The sequence below is a fragment of the Mirounga leonina genome, unplaced genomic scaffold, assembly GCF_011800145.1.
Source record: "Mirounga leonina isolate KUSES-001 unplaced genomic scaffold, KU_Mleo_1.0 Mir_129, whole genome shotgun sequence".
Lineage (NCBI taxonomy): Eukaryota > Metazoa > Chordata > Mammalia > Carnivora > Phocidae > Mirounga > Mirounga leonina.
The window spans coordinates 16,357,579-16,381,432 of NW_023270323.1; the positions used below are offsets into that span (position 1 = coordinate 16,357,579).

Sequence of the window (23,854 nt, forward strand, 5' to 3'; positions counted from 1 at the left end):
CTAATTCTGGCTTCTATTGCCCTTTGAGATGGCCCCTAAGGCTTTTAAATGTAACTTCAAGATGCTGAAGAATACAATTTCAAAAGCACTGCTCTCTGAGATGGGCACCATTATTCTTATTCCTAAGTAACTGGAAAAGAAGAGGGGCTCCTTGTAGTGGTATGTGTGTGTGTTTCAGGTACAATACCCTTGGGAAGAGATAGGAATCATTTTGGCAAAATTGCCTGCCTGGAATAACAACTGTCATGCTATCCTTTGGTGTTGGACATCATGAGCATAGGGGAAAGTCCCACCTCAGTCCAGGAGAGTTACACTATATACATGATTTCTAAGGAGAGCTGTGCGCATTCTACTGTGGTTGAGGAACAAGTGGGAGCAGAAAATCCAAGCAACATCCGAATGCAGAATGAGTGGAGACAATAGACATTTCACCCTCTCTGGTAGCAAGCACAAGGTTTAGATAGATTTACTACATTGGAGGACTAATTTAAGAAGCTAAAATTTATTTATTACTATGTGACAGGTATTATTTTAAATGCTTACCTTAATTGCATATTTAATCCTTATATGCTCTTGAAGTTTGAACGATTATATTAAAGATAATGTAAAAAAAAACCACTGTGTCAACTGTAAAAAAAAAATGGAATGAAGTTGAACTTGTTCTAAAAGATATTAAAAGCTATAAGAAAAAAAAAATTAAAGCATGTCGTGACCCAGCAATACATAATAGACACTAGAAATAAACTAAAAAAAGAAGTGAATTTATTATGATAAATTTGGGATTTAAAATTAGTCAAGAAAAAATGGATTATTTTGAAAAATACTGGGACAAATTAATAGTTATTTGAGAAAAAATTGTTAAATTCCTTTATCATTCTTTATATCAAAATAAATCTCAAGTGAACAAAAATCTACATCTAAAAATGACAGCAAAAGTATCAGAAGAAAAATTTTAAAGTAATTACCATCTTGAACTGGGGAAGTCTTTCTGTCATGAAATACAACAGCTATTAATAAAAGCACAATTGAACTTGACTACTTAAAAATTAAATCCTTTTGCACAACCATAGAAAATTAAATAACAATAAACTGAGAAAAACATTTGCATCACATATTTCAGAAGAAAAAAATCCCAGTATATCCCAAACTTTTCCAAATCAATTAGAAAATAAAGAACATTAAAAAATATAAAGAACATCAAACTAAAAAATAGATAATGACACAGAAGGATAAATAAGGTATTTGTTAAATATATAAAAATATGTGCACACTCATTTATAATTAAAGAAATACAACCTAAAACAGCAGTGGATTGCAAATATTTATCTATTAGAGAAACAGATAATTAAAAGATTGCTAATATCTATTATCAATGGGGGGAAAGATGCACCTTCATATTCACCTTATGGCTATGAACTGGTGCAACATTTTGGAATGGCAATTTGATAATATCTCTCAACATTTAAACAAACACACCTGCCTTTTGATCCAGCAGTTCCATGTTCAGGAATTTCTACATGGAAGAAAATGTTAAGAAAATCATAGTCTGTGACAACAAATACCTTAACATCATCAATACCAGAGTGGTTGAAAACATTATGGTACATCCATACACTGGAAGAGCATGTAGTTCTTCGGAAGACTGAAATATGTTCATGTTCATCAGGTCTTTGTTTTGTTTAAATGCCTAAAACAACAGGCACCCAGGTGGCTTTGGGTCTCCAAATATTTGTTGGAGTGGATGACCCTATTCTAAGTGTGGAACAATGGGGAACCATATGTATCGATGATACCAGATATTAAAAAAAAAAAAAAGCCACACACGCTCTCATGCACGTGCTCACGCACACAGTTTTCTAGAGAGACAAACTGTCAGCAGTGATATCTTTTCTGCAGTGGAAGAAGTATCAGGAAGTGGGACTGTATCTAGGGTCAGGTGAAAAGGTAGCTAGGGTACAAATTTGAGGAAGTGGCCTGAGATTGTCTCCTTAAATTGTGTGTCCTAGGGATCTCATTTGTCTCACCCTAGCCTTGACCTGTGAGGAAAGAACTTTACTTGCATCTATTTTTCAATTCTACTTGAATTATTTGCTATGAGACTGTAAACGTAATTTTGGAATTAACAAGAAGAATAAGCAAGAAAAACATTACTTGATAAAACTAGAATTCAAGAATAGGGATTTCGTGGTATAACAGGACTGATGGTGACACTGAAGCATTTTAAACATAGAACCAAGAATTATTGTCATAAATGTTGCTACAAAATTACTTTAATTTTCAATGAATATTATTGAAAGAGAGGATATATTAAAAATGACAATAACCCAGGTTTATGCCACCAGATTACATTAATAAACACTGAAAAAAAGTTGGAAGTGGTAATAAGATGGGCACTCATTTATCAGACAAATAAAAACAGAAAGAAAGCGAAGTTGATATTTTAAATTTCAGGAAAAGATTAGGATTCAAGTTAAAAAAAAAAAAGGAAATCAAAGGTTCTTTTCTTTTAGTACAGGTACAGCCCATGCTGATAATGCCCATGAAAATAGCAAAAGAAGAGTTTCAAAATCAATTAAGCAAAAATTGTTAAATTTACAAGGAGTATTAAACACTGTTTAGGGTAAAAAACTTGGCCATATCTCTGTTAGCCTTTGATGGGCCAAAACACATACATTCATACATATGTGCATATGTACATGCATTTATGTATAAAACAAGAGATACAGGTATTTGGATAATATGTTATTAAAGTTGAAATACACATTAAAACAAACAATATGCAGTTTTTTTTCAACCATCTGTGGAACATTAAATAAAAAAAATAAAGCTAACATAAGCTAAGTTATAGGAAAATATTAATAAAATCCCCAAAGTGGGGATTGTAAAGGCAAGGTTCTTTGGCAACAATGCAATAAAATTAGAAATCATTCTCACAAGCATAGATAAATGTAAATAGGATTACTTTGAAATTAAAACAAAAATCAACTAAAATTTTGGGCTAAAGGCATATGCAAATAAAGCAAGTATGGAGTATTTATAAAATAAAATGAGAATAGTAATTCTCAGAATTTGTTGGTTGTGGCCAATGGTGTTCTCAGAAAGAATATTTTGTGTTAAATGGTTTAATTGTTTTTATAAAGCAGAAATAAAAATAATGACTAATTACATTTCAAAAAATTTGGGGAAAACAATAAAAAAGCCATGAAGAAGGATATGATGAAAAATAAAAATAGAAACAAAATTAATTCAAAACAGAATCTGAATCTATTCAAAAGCAAAATGGTAGGCCCTTTAAAACCAAATCTCTTATAAATATAATTAAGAGAAAAGGTATGAGACAAATTTAAAAAAATAGGAATTACACATTTAATATCACAAAAAGTACAGAGGGAATATATTATGACAGATATTATGTACCAGTCTATGAGAATGTATTAAAAGATCTCAATGAAGTAGATTATTTTTCTGAGAAAAATTTAACATTCAAAATTGGCTCAAGAAATAGAAAACATTAATTTCTCTAATAAAAAGATAATCAAAATTTTTTCTTCTGAAAAGCTTTGAGCCAAGTGGTTTTACTATTGAGAGTTATCTTTAATAAAAAGTTAATCCAAATTTTTACATAAAAACTTCTCTGAAATATGAGGAAATCCAACTTCACTTTGATTTTCTTTAAAAGAATCTGTTAAAGATAGTATTTAAAAACAACTATATACTTTAAGAGAATAAAGGGAGAAGCTACAGACTGGGAAGAAATATATGCAAAACACATATCTGATCAAGGACTTGCGTCCACAATTTACAAAGAAATCTTAAAAAGCAAGAGTAAGGGCGCCTGGGTGGCTCAGTTGGTTAAGCGACTGCCTTCGGCTCAGGTCATGATCCTGGAGTCCCGGGATCGAGTCCTGCATCGGGCTCCCTGCTCGGCAGGGAGTCTGCTTCTCCCTCTGACCCTCCTCCCTCTCATGCTCTCTGTCTCTCATTCTCTCTGTCTCAAATAAATAAATAAAATCTTAAAAAAAAAATTAAAATAAAAAAAATAAAAATAAAATAAAAAGCAAGAGTAAGGAAAAAGTCCAGTTAAGAGGTGGGCAAAATATCAGAACAGATACTTTACCAAAAAAGCATATGAAAGATGCTCAACATCATATGTTTTCAGGAAATTTCAGATTAAAACAACAATAAGAGAGCACTTGAAAGCATTCTCATAAATAGAATCACAAAAATCTCAAATAACATCTGAGCAAACCAATTTGATCAATTGATTAAAGAAACTGCTCAAGAAGCAATTTTACCTGGAATGTATATCAAAATTTATACATGTACCATATCATCTAACTTGATATTATTTATAATAATAATTTCCATTGATGGCAAAACTGCATTTGGAAGGAAACATTGACTTCCATTCCAAGTCAGGTCTCAAAACAAACTTGGGAATAGTAGCATAGTTCCATCTAATATTAAAATATGAATATTAAATCAAGAGTCAACATCATACTTAATGGTTTTTAACAATGTGTAATATAGTACTAGTTTCAAGAGATTTCACAGTAGAGATTTCTTCCCAGCTCATGATAATCCCTCTTTCTCTAGAAACAGCCCTGAAACACAGGGATGGACCTTTAGGTGTTATGACTCCCTTCTGACCTTGACCACTGCTGATTGATCCAGAGATGGGCACCTGACCCTCGTGTGGCTGATTAAGTTTCCTCTCTTGACAGAGACTGGGAAGGAGTTGGAACCCAGCTTTATTACTGGTAGTGTTTACTAGAGAGGCTCCCAGAATTCCTCTTTATTTTTTCTCTCCTGAGTCTTGGTTTTCAACTCTTCCTTGGATTCTAGTACCTTCCTCTTCCTGTTTAAATGTGTGAGACGTTTTTGTGTGTGTGGCTTGCAAACAACAACAAAAAACCTCAAGTAACATAGGTGTTTCATGGTGAAAATGGGGACATGTTGATCAGTGGATAATTTGCGAATTTAGGTTAAACAAACAAACTCAATCACAAAAATTTTTTTTTTGGCAGATACTTTTTTTTTTTTTAACATTTTATTTATTTATTTGACAGAGAGCAAGAGTGAGAGAGCACAAGGAGGGGGAGCAGCACAGGGAGAGGGAGAAGCAGGCTCCCCGCTGAGTGGAGAGCCCAACGTGGGGCTCGATCCCAGGATCCTGAAATCAGGACCTGAGCCGACGGCAGATGGTTAACCACCAAGCCACCCAGGCACCCTTAGCAGATACTTTTAAAAGAGTAGTATGCTATAGAACATACTTTAGGAAATACTTCCCAAGTGGTATTCCCAATAAATCAGCAGCAGCATCGCCTGGCAGTATGATTCCGGAAAGTCTTGGCCAATTCATGTAGTTATCTATGACAATCTATTGTCATAGCTGAGGGGAAAATCCATTCACAACAGTGGTAGCAGCAACAGGAACAACAATAAAAACATAAGATCCTTTAGATTCCTTCTTATTCCAAGCTGATGAATTCCTCGAGGGAAGCCCTTATTCATTATTATGCCCTTAAAAAAGTATCTGGCTCACAATAGGTCCTTCACAAATAAATGGGTATACATTTCCTTTTAATTTCCTTGAGATTAAGAAAGTTTATGGTGATTGTCTATTGTTTAAAACATATTACCCTGGGAGCTACAATAACATTCAAGAGGTTGGTCATATGTCAGGTAGTATTGATTATGTAATTGTTTATCCCAGAAAATTGTATTAGAAAACAGGAAGCACACAAAGAGAATATTCATCAGTCACATTGCCATTGCTGTTATTTCTTCTGTTGTCACCATCAGTGAAAAGGGGAGAAATGAATTGCGGCTCCATGACTGAGTCCCTGGGTGAGCATCCCAGGCTTCTCCCTTTCCTCTCTCCTACACTCTCTTTCTGCTCCATTCAACAGGATGCATTGCTGTGTTCCCAAATTACCTGCTTTTCTGAAGATCCTCATTCATTTGCAAGATTATCGTGGTTGCTGTAATTGTGGGAAACAAAGTTCTGTACAGCCTGACCGCGTTAGATTTTAAATTTCAGTGGCGGCTTTAGCTCCTGAGTAAAGCTGAGTCAAGCATCCCTTCTCTGGGATTCTGGAATTAGGAAAGAGAGAAGGGAGGGAAGGAATGAGGGCAGGGAAAGGAGACAGGGAGAGAGAGAGGAGGGGGGGAGAGAGAGAGAGAGGAAGGAAGGAAGGAAGGAAGGAAGGAAGGAGGGAAGGAAGGAAGGAAGGAAGGTAGGTGTGTGTGTCTGTCTGCCTGCTGAAATAGAAAGGCTGTTCTGTTGGAAGAGAATAATGATGTGCAGAGAGCAACGTACTCATGAGATAGAGCAGGGGTTCCAATAGTATTCAAGTGTTTGATTATGATTATATGATTATTCCTGAGATGCAGACATACTCCTTTCTTTAGTTCTGGGAGACGCCTCCATGTTTTTTAATAAAGGTTCAAATTGGATTTCTGTCACTTGCGAGCAGAGTCTTGGATAATACACTTGAACTGTCACTTGGAGAAAATTACACTTAACTCACAAGACTATTCAGCTGATGGAGTCTATAAATAGATTAGAAAAACAGCCATGGAAATCAGAGATGTTTTGGATTTTGAAGAGACCTTCAAGAGCCAGAGTCTGGAGAGATAAAATGATTTGGCCAATTACCAACATCAGTTTGCCAAATAGTCTGGTTCTTAATGCTCTTTACTCTTTATTGCATCGCTCAATTTCTTGTTTCATTTCCTTTCAGTCAGCTAGCTCATTCTTTGGTCCTGTGTCTTTGGCCCACTGTTGTTCTGCTGATTCTCACATACATTTCACATATTCCCTTTCTTTGGCCCTGCATTCCACCATTAGTATCAGGTTAAAATTACTTTCTTAGTGTACCCTGTACTCAGGCATAACAGTTCTCTAATTGCTCTCTCTTCTTTACCGGGTGAAAGTCACCTTAATAAGCTTACACGAAGGGAATTTCCAATCTGCAATAGCTACATTAGTTTGGCCTTAGAACTGTGACCACAGAGCAAGGCAAGATAGGAGAAATATGCTCAATATAATGATATACCATTTAAATATTTATAGGTGTCATGGCTGTGCTGGTAGAAAGAATATAAAAACAATTTAAAAGTAGAATGAAACTTTATATAGATTCACTAAATATCAATCCACCTAGGTGGATCCTGCAAACCCCAATCAGACTACAAAATTAGGTAATCTGACATGTGAATCCAAGGCTCTCGGACAGCAAGGCAGCCCACATTTGAAAGGCGTGAAACTGGAACCCTTGGAGGTCTAGACTTGGCTCAGCATTGGCGGAATGCGTCTAATCATGAAAAAATATCCTCCATATTTGTAGTCCACATCCCATGTATGGGCTGAATTATGTATCCCTCCAAAATTCATGGTCAAGGTCCTATCCCCCAGGTCCTCAGAATGTGACTGTACTTTGAGACAGAGCCTTTTAAAGACTTAAGTAAGTTAAAATGAGGTCACTGGGTGGACTCTAATCCAATCTGGTGTTCTCATAAGAAGAAGTTTTGATATGTGGAAAGACACCAGAGACACCTGCACAGAGGAAAGATCACTCGAAGAAATAGCAAGAAGGCTGCCACCTGCAAGTAAGGAGAGGGGTTTCAGAAAAAAATCAGACTGACACCTTGAGCTTGGTTCCAGTCTCCAGAACTTTCAGAAAATAAATTTCTGTTTTTTCAGCCACTCTGTCTGTGGTATTTTGTTATGGAGACCTTAGCAAATGAATATATCCCATAATCCAACTCAAATCCCCATTCAGTATTTACTATCCATAAGTTCAGTCCAGAAGCTAATGATTTTTTAATGTCTTAAACCTTGGGATTAACTATAGGAACAATCTGTAAATATATAAAGTATTTTAAATATTTTAAATACCTACACTTAAAATTTTTAAAATAGTTAAAACATTTATGAAAAACTGCCATTTACTCTTCCAATTTAAAATGTGATAGTTGAATAATTAGTTCAGACATGATTGTCAATTAAAATTTTATAAATTCATAAACCATACTGAAACTTTTAAGAGAACACGAGTCTTTGTATTTATACATTTAAATTCTTTTTTAAATTTTATTATGTTATGTTAGTCACCATACAATATATCATTAGTTTTTGATGTAGTGCTCCACGAGCCATTGTTTTCATATAACACCCAGTGCTCCATGCAGTATTTGCCCTCCTTAATACCCATCACTGGGCTAACCAATCCCCCCTCCCCCCTCCCCTCTAAAACCCTGTTTGTATCTCAGGTCCATAGTCTCTCATGGTTCATCTCTCCCTCCGATTTCCCACCCCCCATTTTTCCCTTCCTTCTCCTAATGTCCTCCATGTTATTCCTTATGTTCCACAAATAAGTGAAACCATATGATAATTGACTTTCTCTGCTTGACTTATTTCACTTAGCATAATCTCCTCCAGTCCCATCCATGTTGATGTAAAAGTTGGGTATTCATCCTTTCTGATGGCTGAGTAATATTCCATTGTATATATGGACCACATCTTCTTTATCCATTCATCTGTTGAAGGGCATCTCGGCTCTTTCCACAGTTTGGCTATTGCGGACATTGCTGCTATGAACATTGGGGTGCTTATGGCCCTTCTTTTCACTACATCTGTGTCTTTGGGATAAATACCCAGGAGTGCAATTGCTGGGTCATAGAGTAGCTCTATTTTTAAATTTTTGAGGAACCTCCACACTGTTTTCCAAAGTGGCTGTACCAACTTGCATTCCCACCAACAGTGTAAGAGGGTTGCCCTCTCTCCACAACCTCTCCAACATTTGTTGTTTCTTTCCCTGTCCATTTTTGCCATTCTAACTGGTGTAAGGTGGTATCTCAATGTGGTTTTGATTTGGATTTCCTGATGGCTGATGATGATGAACATTTTTTCATGTGTCTGTTAGCCATTTGTATGTCTTCTTCAGAGAAGTGTCTTTTCATATCTTCTGCCCACTTTTTGACTTGATTATTTGTTTTTTTGGTGTTGACTTTGAGAAGTTTTTTATAGATCTTGGATCCTTTATCTGTAGTGTCATTTGCAAATATCTTCTCCCATTCTGTGGGTTGCCTCTTTGTTTTGTTGACTGCTGTTTTGTTGTTCTGCTGTGCAGAAGCTTTTTATCTTGATGAAGTCCCAAAAGTTCATTTTTGCTTTTGTTTCACTAGCTTTTGGAGATGTATCTTGAAAGAAGTTGCTGTGGGCGATGTCAAAGAGGTTACTGCCTGTGTTCTCCTCTAGGATTTTGATGGATTCCTGTCTCACATTGAGGTCTTTCATCCACTTTGAGTTTATCTTTGTGAACGGTGTTAGAGAATGGTCGAGTTTCATTCTTCTGCATGTGGCTGTCCAATTTTCCCAGCACCATTTATTGAAGAGTGTCTTTTTTCCATTGCATGTTTTTTCCCGCTTTGTCAAAGATTATTTGACCATAGAGTTGAGGTCCATATCTGGGTTCTCTATTCTGTTCCATTGGTCTGTATGTCTGTTTTTGTGCCAGTACCATGCTGTCTTGGTGATCACAGCTTTGTAATATAGCTTGAAATTGGGCAACGTGATGCCCCCAGCTTTGTTTTTCTTTTCCAACATTTCCTTGGCGATTCGGGGTCTTTTCTGATTCCATACAAATTTTAGGATTGTTTGTTCCAGCACTTTGAAAACTGTCATTGGAATTTTGCTCGGGATGGCATTGAAGGTATAGATTGCTCTGGGTAGCATAGACATTTCAACAATGTTTATTCTTCTGATCCATGAGCATGGAATATTTTTCCATCTTTTTGTGTCTTCTTCAATTTCTTTCATGAGTGTTTTATAGTTCCTAGAGTACAGATCCTTTACCTCTTTGGTTAGGTTTATTCCGAGGTATCTTATGGTTTTTGGTGCTATTGTAAATGGAATCGTTTCCCTAATTTCTTTCTACAGTTCCGTTGTTAGTGTATAAGAAAGCAACTGATTTTTGTGCATTGATTTTGTATCCTGCCACATTACTGAATTGCTGGATGAGTTCCAGTAATTTGGGGGTGGAGTCTTTTGGGTTTTCCACATAAAGTATCATGTCGTCTGCGAAAAGAGAGAGTTTGACTTCTTTGCCAATTTGAACACCTTTTATTTCTTTTTGTTGTCTGATTGCTGTTGCTAGGACTTCTAGTACTATGTTGAACAATAGTGGCGAGAGTGGGCATCCTTGATGTGTTCCTGATCTTAAGGGAAAGGCTCTCAGCTTTTCCCCATTGAGGATGATATTCGCTGTGGGATTTTTCATAGATGGATTTTATGAGCTTGAGGAATGTTCCCTCTATCCCTATACTCTGGAGAGTTTTAATCAGGAAAGGATGTTGTATTTTGTCAAATGCTTTTTCTGCATCAATTGAGAGGACCATATTCTTCTTCTCCCTCCTCTTATTAATGTGTTCTATCACATTGATTGATTTGCGAATGTTGAACCACCCTTGCATCCCGGGGATAAATCCCACTTGGTCGTGGTGGATGATCCTTTTAATGTATTGTTGGATCCTATTAGCTAGGATTTTGTTGAGGATTTTGGAATCCATATTCATCAGGGATATTGGTGTGAAATTCTCCTTTTTGATGGGGTCTTTGCCTGGTTTGGGGATTAAGGTAATGCTGGCCTCATAGAATGAGTTTGGAAGTTTTCCTTCTGTTTCTATTTTTTGAAACAGCTTCAGTAGAATAGGTATTATTTCTTTGAATGTTTGCTGGAATTCCCCAGGGAATCCATCAGGCCCTGGACTCTTGTTTTTTGGGAGGCTTTTGATCAAGGCTTCAATCTCGTTACTGGTTATTGGCCTATTCAGGTTGTCAATTTCTTCCTGTTTCAGTCTTGGCAGCTTATAGGTTTCCAGGAAGGCCTCCATTTCATCTAGATTGCTCAGTTTATTGGCATATAGTTGTTGATAATAATTTCTAATAATTGTTTCTATTTCCTTGGTGTTAGTCGTGATCTCTCCCCTTTCATTCATAATTTTATTAATTTGGGTCCTTTCTCTTTTCTTTTGGATAAGTCTGGCCAGTGGTTTATCAATCTTATTAATTCTTTCAAAGAACCAACTTCTAGTTTCATTGATCTGATCTACTGTGTTTCTGGTTTCTAATTCATTGATTTCTGCTCTAATTTTAATTATTTCTCTTCTAATGTGTGGCTTAGGCGTCGTTTGTTGCTTTTTCTCTAGTTCTTTAAGGTGTAGAGTTAGTTGGTGAATTCGGGATTTTTCTATTTTTTTGAGTGAGGCTTGGATGGATATGTATTTCCCCCTTAGGACTGCCTTTGCAGTATCCCATAGGTTTTGGACCCATGTGTTTTCGTTCTCATTGATTTCCATGAATTGTTTAAGTTCTTCTTTGATTTCTTGGTTGACCCAAACATTCTTGAGCAGAGTGGTCTTTAGCTTCCAAGTGTTTGAATTCCTGCCAAATTTTTTCTTGTGATTGAGTTCCAGTTTTAGAGCATTGTGGTCTGAGATATGCAGGGAATAATCTCAATCTTTTGGTATCGGTTGAGACCTGATTTGTGACCCAGTATGTGGTCTATTCTGGAGAAGGTTCCATGTGCGCTCAAGAAGAATGAGTATTCTGTTGTTTTAGGGTGGAATGTTCTGTAAATATCTATGAGGTCCATCTGGTCCCATGTATCATTCAAAGCTCTTGTTTCCTTTTTGATTTTCTGCTTAGATGATCTGTCCATTGCTGAGAGTGGAGTATTGAGGTCTCCTACAATTAACATATTGTTATCAATATGACTCTTTATTTTGGTTAACAGTTGGCTTATATAGATGGCTGCTCCCATGTTGGGGGCATAGATATTTACAGTTGTTAGATCTTCTTGTTGGATAGACCCTGTAAGAATGATATAGTGTCCTTCTGTGTCTCTTATTACAGACTTTAGTTTAAAATCTAATTTGTCTGATATAAGAATTGCTACCCCAGCTTTCTTTTGAGGTCCACTGGCATGGAAGATGGAGCTCCATCCCTTCACTTTCAGTTTGGATGTATCTTTAGGTTCAAAATGAGTCTCTTGTAGACAGCATACGGATGGGTCCTGTCGTTTTATCCAATCTGCAACCCTGTGCCGTTTTATGGGAGTGTTCAGGCCATTCACGTTGAGAGTGATTATTGAAAGATATGAATGAATTGTCATCATGTTGCCTGTGAAGACATTGTTTTTATAGATTGTCCCTGTAAATTTCTGTTGTAGATCACTCTTGGGGTCTTTCTCCTTTTATAGAACCCCCCCTTAATATTTCTTGCAGGGCCGGCTTAGTGGTCACATATTCTTTCAGCTTCTGCCAGTCATGGAAGCTCTTTATCTCTCCATCCATTCTAAATGAAAGCCTTGCTGGATAAAGTATTCTTGGCTGCATGTTCTTCTCATTTAGTACCCTGAATATGTCTTGCCAGGCCTTTCTGGCTTGCCAGGTCTCTGTGGACAGGTCTGACGTTATTCTGATGTTCCTCCCTCTGTACGTAAGGAATCTCTTCCCCCTAACTGCCCTTAAGATGGTTTCCTTGGTTCTAAGATTTGCAAGTTTTACTATTACATGCCGGGGTGTTGGCCTGTTTTCCTTGATCTTAGGAGGGGTCCTCTCTGCCTCTAGGACTCGAATATTTGTTTCATTCCCCAGATTAGGGAAGTTCTCAGCTACGATTTGCTCAAATACATCCGCTAGTCCTCTCTCTCTCTCCACTCCCTCCGGGATTCCAATTATTCTGACATTGGAATGCTTCATGGTGTCACTTATTTCTCTGATTCTATTTTCATGGATTCTGAGTTGTTTTTCCCTGGCCTCCTCTTTTCCCTTTTTATCTATTATATTATCTTCCAGGTCGCTTATTCTCTCTTCTGTCTCAGTTACCCTAGCTGTTAGATTACCTAGATTGGATTGGATCTCATTGATAACATTTTTAAGTTCTGCCAATTCACCTTTTATTTCTGCCCTTAGAGACTCTATGTTGCCATTAATTGATTTCTCCATTCTAGCCATTGTCTTCACAATTGCTAGCCTGAATTCCATTTCTGACATCTTGGTTATATCTGCATCCATTTGTAAATCTGCAGCATAAGTCATAATCTCTGAGTCTTTTCTGTTTTGGGGGCTCCTCCTCCTAGTCATTCTGTTGATGGGTGTTTGAGGGAATGTATAGAGTCCAAATTATTGACCAGAACCCAAGCAAGATGCACCTGTTTTCTTGGGACCTTAGGGTTGCTGGCCTCTTGTTTTCCAGCCTGTCTTCTGCAGGAGGGGCCTGCCGCGCTGTTACTCAGGCAACCCTGTTTGGGCGGAGTTGCCCTGCACCCCTGTGGTGGGGGATGGGCTCAGAGGGAATCAGTTTTTGGGGCTTTTGTTCTCTGACGGCTTTCCACTCTCTTCCGCAAGTCAGAGCAGAAGAGACCGTTTCCGACCCTCTGCCTCAGAGCAGAGAGAACGCAGTCTGTTCTTCAGTGAGCTCTCCAGGCCACACTGTCTCCGTTTCTGTCTGTGCTGCTATAAACTGCAGCGTCCTGGGTTGTGTGTCCCTCCGCAGTGCTCCCAGTCCTGCCTTCAGGTCGGGGCACGTCTCTGCCCTTTGTGCTTCTAAAACCGCCAGCCGCTCCCAGTTCGTGCACGCACGACTCCGCCGCTTCGGTTTCCACCCCGGGGGCTGCAGTTCACTGGCGCAACCCCGGTGCTCTGGGTTTCTGTCCCGGGGGCTGCAGTTTGCGTGTGCGCGACCCTGCAGCTCTGGGTTTCTGTCCCAGGGGCTGCCCTAAAGTCCTTTCCCAACGCTACCGGTCTGCGAGTCTGTGCCCGTCCGCAGCACGCGAGGCTGTCGCTCACCGGTGGTGCAGGATCCCCACGGCCAGGCACCCGCCCACTGCCGTTTATCCTCCGATATCTGCCCGTGGAATCACGGCTCTCCACTTTGTACCTCAAAACCAACCGCCTACGATATTCTGTTTGTAGAGATCCAGATCTTCTTACATCTCAGGCTGGTTTCATGGGTGCTCAGAGTGGTCTGGTAGATATCCAGCTCAATTCCAGGGACCAGCTGAAATAGGGTCCCCTACTCCTCCACCATCTTTCCTGTCCCCCCCATTGTATACATTTAAATTCTTAAATTTATAAGAGTTATTTAAATGTATATGAAGGCTTATTTGCTAGTTAAAATTTTGAAATAATTAGAAAATTGAATGTAATGAAGATCACAAAATTTAAAATGTTTAAAGAAATGTAGTTAATTAAACTATAAAAGAACTCATAAAATGATAGTAAAAATTTTATCAAATCTAGAACAATAAAATTTATACAAATACTTAGAATATAAGTAGAGTTTTGAATTTATAAATGTAATAAATCAAATATTTTTATTTCAAAATAATCACAGCATTACAAAAAAATTGCAAATATAGCACAAAGACCTCCCCCCCCACTGAAATATTTATAATTGTTGACATGATGCCCCTTGACTCCCAAACACTTTAGTGTAATTTCCCACAATCAAGGACATTTTCTAATATAACCACAACATAATCATCAAGATCAGGACATAAACATTTTTACATTACCACCATCTAATCTTCAAAAACCATTCAATTTTTACCAGATGTTCCCAGATTCCCTTTATAGGATAAGGATATAACTCAGAATCATGTGTTGCATTTGATTATCATGTCTCTCTAGTCTCCTTCAGTCTGAGACAGTTTTTCAGTCTTCTGTTTTCAAGATCTTGACACCTTGAAGATCTCAGGCCAGTTATTTTGCATAATGCCCATGGATTTGTTTTTTTCTGAGTTTCCTCTTGATTATATTCAAGTTAGGCAATTTTGGCAGGATTATTACAAAAGTGATGATGAGTTACCCTGTTGCATATTATTTGGTGTGGAACAAATTCAGTTTGCTTCATTACTAAACATATTCTCTTCGATCACTTGTTGAAAGTGGCATCTTCCAGTTTTTTCCATTATTCCCTCTGTAACTAATACATATTTTCTGGGAGATACTATGTAAACATCCCATTCCTCAGCAAACTTTCCATTTATTCATTTATGTAGATGAGTATGGGCTCATGGTTTCCTACTTTCTGCCTGTGGTTTTCATTATTTATTTTGATGCCCAAACTGTCCCATATGTTTATGTGCCTGGACAATATGAATGCCATGACCATGAAGCTGAGAAAATGAAATCTAAGAGATCTTTTAGGAACTTTTCCAATGTGGATTCAGTGTCCTTTTGATAAATCCCTTTCATTTTTCAAGAACTTCTTTGCTTTCTGGCACAAAAAGATGTTCTAGACTCATGTATTTTCCCTGTCTCAGCCCTAGAATCAGTCATTTTCCCAAGGATGCCTGCTTCCTTTTGGTAGAAAGTGGTGGTGAGAAACCAAGATCTGGGTGCGATGTGAGCTCATTGATATTGGGTGTTGCTGTTTTGAGGCCCTCTTATTGAACAGAGCAAGGGCAGATGCATGCATAAAACATTAACATATATTCTGTATTTGTTGTATATATTGAAAATGATGAGATCACTCCAATACATCCAATTCTAATTTAATACCACTCTACTTATCTTGAGTGGAATCTCCAATCTCATGCCAGGCCATCACCTCCCCTATGAATACACCCTTCTCACCCCACTGGAACTCTGATGTCCTGCTCTGGGCTTTCCCACTCCCACACATTGAGCAGTCTTCCACCTTGCTGGCCCCAAAGAAATGCCTTAGTACTGGATTGTTTACAAAGAGAAGAGAAGAGAATAGGAATAAGAGGAAGAACCAAATATTAATTTTTAAATCACAGGTGACCTCTTGAATAATATCTTTTCTGCACAAAAGCCACCTGCAGGGGCACATGAGGAAAACATGTTCTTCCCTAATGAAGTCCTCACTTCTCTAAAATCTTTTGGTTTCTCTTAGATTTCATTTTCTCAGCTTCATGGTCATGGCATTCATATTGTTCAGGCACATAAACACATTAAACACTTCATTTTATACATCATCTCATGGGACATTTCAGATTTTATTTTCTCATATAGAGCTATTGAAAATCTTGTATTTATATCTTCTTAGTCTTGTTCTTCAATTTCAGACTTCTTATCATTATTCAACAAATTTAGTAGATAGCACTGCCACATGGTATAGATTTTGGTCCCCTATATTTGGCAATAGTAAGACCTGGAACATTTTTGTTTTGGAAAATCTGAGCTACAAAATAAGTAGCAAGAAGATTCTCTCCCATGAACTGTTGCAATCAGCTTCAGCATTTAAGGGGAAAAATTTAGAAAAACCTCAAGTCAGATTAAGAGCTGTACCACACAAAGACAGTCACGATTATGGTTTTCTTTCTGATTTCTTTATCAACTTTTATTATTCTAACTTGCCTTCCATCTACAGACTCATTGATTTCCTAGGTTGCTTAGGGTTATAGAATTTATTCAAATTTAGCAAGTCATTAGGGGACCATGTAACATGTTGGTACTTAAGTCTTTCTTCTAGAAATGTGGTCAAAAATGACAGCTTGAATGTAGAGTTCTGTCTGGATAGGGGTTCTAGTAGAGTTGTCACCAGGGGAAACCTAAAATACATAAATCATATTGTTAATCAGTCCAGTACATCCTGCAAATGATTGGCATCAAATGAATTTTCTTCTTGCTTCAATATAATAGAAATAGAACAAAAAAATGCATGGTCATGAAGACATTTTCATGTTTCCCCTCAGGTTCTTAAGAGTAGTGATAATTCCAATCAGAAGCTTTGAGGCTCTGGTTTATGATATTACTGAAAATAGCTAGGGTCAAAACTGTCCCAGGCTCATGCTAAACCCCATGGGTCACTAACTCTGCAGAATTTTCAGGGGAGGGCTTCATAAACACATGTGATCACAGGTTAATAAATCTAAAAGAATCCTATCATAATTTCAAGTTTGTCCAATAAAAAATGAACTTGAGTTTGGAATTGATGATGTCCATGGTAGGTTTCATTAAAGCTTCTCATCAGTTTAAAAACTATTTGAACTGCTTTTTCCTCCCTTCAAATTATAATCTGTGAAAAAAGATTTGCTCCTTTTACTTTTATTCAGGATAATCTATAATACTTCAAGGCTCCTGGGGAGCTCCCGTGGGAACGAGTATTCACTAATGTGGTATTGATAAGCGAGAAGAGAGAGATTCTAAAAGAGTTGGTAATATCTGCAGTTGGAAAATATTCGATGCACAAAAGAATGAAGTTACTTGCTCTCTCTTCTTTTAGGAAGAGATGATAAGACATTTAGATGTGGGAGTAGAGGAAAGCTTTGGTCCTGCCTTGTCCCCATGGTATTAATTTCGTGCTAGTGAGAAGATATAATTTATTTTATCTTTTATTAAGTAGAGTCAGCAAAACTGTAAAGACTGAAATGGGTGAACAAAAGTAGTGGGAGTCCTGAGTGACTCACCCATCCAAGTTTTTTCTGCCTTTCACGGTTTTTGTGCTATTTTACAACTCTTTAAGTTGTGGAAAACTTGATGATAATGCAAAATATTCTTGTCAAAAAGATGCAAATTAATTGTACCCAGTAGAATTCAATTAATTATTGCCCTGCATTGAGTTCTACTTTGCATCTATTTGTAAATTAATTTCAATTTTTCTTATTCCGTATATATGTTTTGCTTTTAGAATTCTCCTTTGAATTGTTTGTACTATCTTACTGGTTCCCTCTATAATTAGTAAATTAAATAAAATAGTTGGTACATTCGTTTCATATCTTTATGACAGTCATAATTATATCCTTTTATGAAAAATTATCTTGTACACAATTATCTTGTAAACAATTATCTTGTAGTAGACTGTGATGTTTCATGAATTCACCTGACGGCTGAGGAACCTGTGTTGTTGGAGTGTTGTACCTCATGTATGACATAAGCTAGGGCATTTCTTGGCTCCAAGAGGTAAATTCTCTGTTGTCACAGAACTTTCACTTTGCCTATCCTCTGGTTTTTTTTTGCATATTTTCCATTTTACTACTTTTGTGTTTTGTTTTTGTTTTTGGAACTTTTATAATCAATAAATTATTCCCCATTGGTAATAGTAATTTGGTTTTGTGGCCAAAATTTTGTGATCTCTGTAAACAGAGTAATAGATTATAGAGATTTATTCTTTCTTGGATGGAAGACGACAGAGAATCTGATTTGTTAGTATTTTATTTTCTTTGTCTATTTGTCTATTTTGAGCTCAAATTAAGAATCTTGTGCTTATGAGGAAAGGAAACAACTTTTTGATATATAGTCTGATAATTTTTTTGTGTTTACTTTTGGCCTGTGGCTAATGTTTAAAATTCCAGGAAAATGAGGAAATCAAAATTTTGATATTTGATATGTGCTATACTTAAAAAGTTACTCTTATAGGGGTGCATGGATAGCACAGTAGGTTGGGTGTCTTACTCTTGGTTTGGCTTAGGTTGTGATCTCAGGGTCATGAGATCGAGCCCTGTGTCAGGCTCTGAGCTCAGCATGGAGTCTGCTTGGGATTCTCACTGCCTCTCCCTCTGCCCCTCCCCACCCGCGCGTGCTCTCTGAAATAAATAAATCTGTTTAAAAACGTTATTCTTACAGAAACTCAGAAATGTTTTGAACGTTTAAGTTCATGTAATTAAGGTAAAGTTTTGGTAAATCAGCCTAGTGTATTTTATAGTTTTCTGAGTACAGATTCTTTGCCTCTTTAGTTAGATTTATTCCTAGGTATCCTATGGTTTTGGGTGCAATTGTAAATGGGATCAACTCCTTAATTTCTCTTTCTTCTGTCTTGTTGTTGGTATATATAAATGCAACTGATTTCTGTGCATTGATTTTATATCCTGCCACTTTACTGAATTCCTGTATGAGTTCTAGCAGTTTTGGGGTGGAGTCTTTGGGGTTTTCCATCTAAAGTATCATATCATCTGCAAAGAGTGAGAGTTTGACTTCTTCTTTGCTGATTCGGATGCCCTTTATTTCTTTTTGTTGTCTGATTGCTGTGGCTAGGACTTCTAATACTATGTTGAATAGCAGTGGTGATAGTGGACATCCCTGCCATGTTCCTGACCTTAGAAGGAAAGCTCTCAGTTTTTATCCATTGAGAAGGAAAAATGTTCCATGCTCAGGGATTGGAAGAACAAATACTGTGAAGATGTCAATGCTACCTAGAGCAATCTACACATTCAATGCAATCCCTATCAAAATACCATCCACTTTTTTCAAAGAAATGAACAAATTATCCTAAAATTTATATGGAACCAGAAAAGACCCCGAATAGCCAGAGGAATGTTGAAAAAGAAAAGCAAAGCTGGTGGCATCACAATTCCGGACTTCAAGCTCTATTACAAAGCTGTCATCATCGAGACAGTATGGGACTGGCACAAAAACAGGCACATGGATCAATGGAACAGAATAGAGAGCCCAGAAATGGACCCTCAACTCTATGGTCAACTAATCTTTGACAAAGCAGGAAAGAATGTCCAATGGAAAAAAAGACAGTCTCTTCAACAAATGGTGTTGGGAAAATTGGACAGCCACGTGCAGAAGAATGAAACTGGACCATTTCCTTACAACACACAAAAAAATAGACTCAAAATGGATGAAAGACCTAAATGTGAGACAGGAGTCCATCAAAATCCTAGAGGAGAACACAGGCAGCAACCTCTTTGACCTCAGCCGAAGCAACTTCTTCCTAGAAACATTGCCAAAGGCAAGGGAAGCAAGAGCAAAAATGAACTATTGGGACTTTATCAAGATAAAAAGCTTTTGCAAAGCAAAGGAAACAGCCAACAAAACCAAAAGACAACTGAAAGAATGGGAGAAGATATTTGCAAATGACTTATCAGATAAAGGGCTACTATCCAAAATCTATAAAGAACTCATCAAACTCAACACCCAAAGAACAAATGATCCAATCAAGAAATGGGCAGAAGACATGAACAGACATTTTTCCAAAGAAGACATCCAAATGGCCGACACATGAAAAAGTGCTCAATATTGCTCAGCATCAGGGAAATCCAAATCAAAACCTCAATGAGATACCACCTCACACCAGTCAGAATGGCTAAAATTAACAAGTCAGGAAACGACAGATGTTGGCAAGGATGTGGAGAAAGTGGAACCCTCCTACACTGTTGGTGGGAATGCAAGCTGGTGCAGCCACTCTGGAAAACAGTATGGAAGTTCCTCAAAAAGTTGAAAATAGAGCCACCATATGACCAAGCAATTGCACTACTGGGTATTTACCCCAAAGATACAAATGTAGGGATCCAAAGGGGTATGTGTACCCCGATGTTTATAGCAGCAATGTCCACAATAGCCAAACTATGGGAAGAGCCAAGATGTCCATTGACAGATGAATGGATAAAGAAGATGTGGTATATATATATACAATGGAATATTATGCAGCCATCAAAAGGAATGGGATCTTGCCATTTTCAACAACATGGATGGAACTAGAGGGTATTACACTGAGCGAAATAAGTCAATCAGAGAAAGACATGTATCATATGATCTCAGTGATATGAGGCATTCTTAATCTTAGGAAACAAACTGAGGGTTGCTGGAGTGGTGGGGGGTGGGAGGGATGGGGTGGTTGGGTGATAGACATTGGGGAGGGTATGTGCTATGGTGAGCGCTGTGAATTGTGTAAGACTGCTGAATCACAGACCTGTACCTCTGAAACAAATAATACATTATATGTTTAAAAAAAAAAAAAGAAGAAGATAGCAGGAGGGGAAGAATGAAGGGGGGGAAATCGGAGGGAGAGACAAACCACGAGAGACTATGGACTCTGAGAAACAAACTGAGTGTTCTAGAGGGGAGGGGGGTGGGGGGATGGGTTAGCCTGGTGATGGGTATTAAAGAGGGCATGTATTGAATGGAGCACTGGGTGTTATATGCAAACAATGAATCATGGGACACTACATCTAAAACTAATGATGTAATGTATGGGGATTAACAGAATAAAAAAAAAACTAATGATGTAATGTATGGTGATTAACATAACATACTAAATTAAAAAAAAAGACTAGTGTAATCTTGGTTTAATAAAAATGGCTTGTAGTTTGATTTATCAGTGTTAGGTATAATACAAGCACATATTTTATTCTACTTGGGTTTGCTTTTCTTAAATTTATTCAAGTATACTGATCAAATAAGCTAACATTACTCCTACACAATATTTAAGACAATGAAAAATATAAATTTGTATTCAACAAAATCAGATCATTATTCTGATAACTTTATTTCAATAGTCATTATGTTTTATTTTATTTCTTTCTTTATTTTTTATTTATTTATTTGACAGAAAGAGAGAGAGCGAGAACAGGAACACAAGTGGGGGAGTGGGAGAGGGAGAAGCAGACTCCTTGTGGAGCAGGGACCCCCCAATGCAGGGCTCGATCCCAGGACCCTGGGATCATGACCTGAGCCGAAGGCAGACGCTTAACGACTGAGCCACCCAGGCACCCCCATTATGTTTTATTTTTAATATGTCAGCTTGAATATAAGTCCTAAGATCTTTAGGTAACATAAAGCCTTAGGATTGCTATTAGGTTGAATTATATAATGAATATTCATTTGATATCTAGATAATTTCTGACTAAGAATATTGGCCATTTAATGCCTAATTATAATGCATAATTTTAAATTTATATACTTTTGCTTGTATTCCATGAAACAATCCTATCTTTGGGTCATGTTAATGCACTGGTTCATTTTGTCTCTTTAAAACGGTATGTGTATGGCTGGAGAAAGGTGCAAGATAAACTTTGCTCTTCTGTTAAAATGCTTTTGGAAGACAGGCAATTGTTAATTTTCTACCTCTAGTTGTCTCACTGAAATAGGAGTTTCTTTGATTAAAAGTCACAATTAGGGCGCCTGGGTGGCTCAGTCGGTTGGGCGACTGCCTTCCGCTCAGGTCATGATCCTGGAGTCCCGGGATCGAGTCCCGCATCGGGCTCCCTGCTCGGCAGGGAGTCTGCTTCTCCCTCTGACCCTCCCCCCTCTCATGTGCTCTCTCTCTCTCTCTCATTCTCACTCTCTCAAATGAATGAATAAATAAAATCTTTAAAAAAAAAGTCACAATTACTATGAATGGTTGGGACTACATGAAGTAGTAACGACAGAGTAAAACCACTGTCTATGTGCCTTTGTGCTCCAAAGAGAAAGTAGTTTTGTCTCATAGTGGAGGCTTGATAGTACTGGTTTTATATATACATATGCCTTGTATAAATATATACAGTGGTGTTTTTCAGGCCTTTATTTTCTTTTTGTTCCTTCTCAGAACACTTACACAATCTTGAGACTTACTGAGGACTCCAAAAATCTTATGTGGGTTATAACCATCAATATTTGCTGTATCAGAAGTTGAAACTGAGATATTTTTAAATACTTACTGATTCATTTGACTAGAGCAACGATGAACATGAATTAAAATGTTAACAGAAATAACATCTTAATATTAATATAAAAATTATTTTGAACTCATGGATACCCTGAGAATTGCTGTGACAGGAAAAGCAAAATAAAGGGCAAATTTGGAAGTAAATTTTACTTGCCTTGATTTATAGCACTTGAGTTTGAAAAGAAGTGATGAAATGTACTAAAATTTTAGTAACATTTGCCTTATCTTGATGGGCTTCCAGCTTTCTTTACTTACTGGTTCATTCCTTTGCCTACCATATAAAATATTTTTTTTGACCTTCTGTGTCATCTGTCTAGGTAGCAAATAATGTATGCCTTATAAGAATATTTTTCTGTGCTTTACATTGAATTTATCACATTCCTGATTAAGAAAAAGAAAGAAATAGAAAGCAAAGAACAAAGATTCCTCACTTATAAAAAAATAAGTTTCTTTACAATCATGTTAAAGTCTATATTGATTTAAAATGTTTTATTATTTTAATTGCTTAATTAAATACATAACTCAGTATTATTTCTCTAGTACCCTGATCCTATCTTAATCAAATGTCCAAATATGTCTAACAGTTTTGTTTTCTAATTTTTGCCTTCCCATAATTGGATTCTAAGTCTAGAAAAAATTAAGTGAAACTTTACACCTACTTTACACTTACTTTCCATGGTCATTTAGTTATTTGCATTGGTTCAAAAAGAAGCTGTTATTTTTTTTTAATCAGGGTGTAATTGTACAAATTGAAAAACCAAGGCCTTACCTGGAATGTCGTATTCTAGAACAATACTCATTTAAATCAGGTAGGAACAGCCACTCTTCATGGATTAAGTTTGACTTTATTTAGGGAAGCAGTGCCTACAAAGCCTTGGCCTATTTCTTGGCTTAGAAAGTCTAAAAATATTATATATTAAATATATGTAACTTTAGTATATTTGGGGGACCTTGAGAAACGAGGAATTAACCCAAATTTATAGGTTTTTCAAGTAAAATATGATGGAGAGCATTTTTTTGGGCTTGGTTTCCTAGCCTCAGGTCACCAGATAATAGAGGATTTTAAAAATCCAATTTGAGATTCCTTATGAAACCTTCCAGACATAATTTAATTTAGTATTTGTTCAAAATTGTATGGTTTTAGAGTTTACAAAGAAAACTTAAGGTGTCCTTTATGATAAAATAACACTTTCACTGCATCTATGTAAACAACCAGGCAAATCTAATGGGACCAACCTTATTTTATAAGAATGATCACTCTTTGAATTTATTATGATAAAAAGAGGAAAGGAGACTTTCAGAAAAAATTGTGAGAGACTTTGAAATGGGCAAAAATCAAATAGTGGCTACTGTGACTACTCACTCATGTAGGTTTTCTCATCTTTAACTGATATTACAACTCTGTAAGTTGTAGAAATCCCATTATAATGAAAAAATTCATGT

At 37.0% G+C, this 23,854-nt stretch overlaps 1 protein-coding gene across 1 annotated transcript in view; it reads right to left on the bottom strand.

The window, feature by feature from the left end:
* Window positions 1–15,656: 15,656 nt before the first annotated feature.
* CFAP299 (cilia and flagella associated protein 299) overlaps window positions 15,657–23,854 on the bottom strand; it is a 565,449-nt gene continuing 557,251 nt past the window's right edge. Inside the window, exon 6 of the mRNA XM_035004699.1 lies at window positions 15,657–16,589. Coding sequence (XP_034860590.1) covers window positions 16,494–16,589 — 96 coding nt within the window. The 3' untranslated portion in view covers window positions 15,657–16,493. The remainder of the gene's footprint in view (window positions 16,590–23,854) is intronic.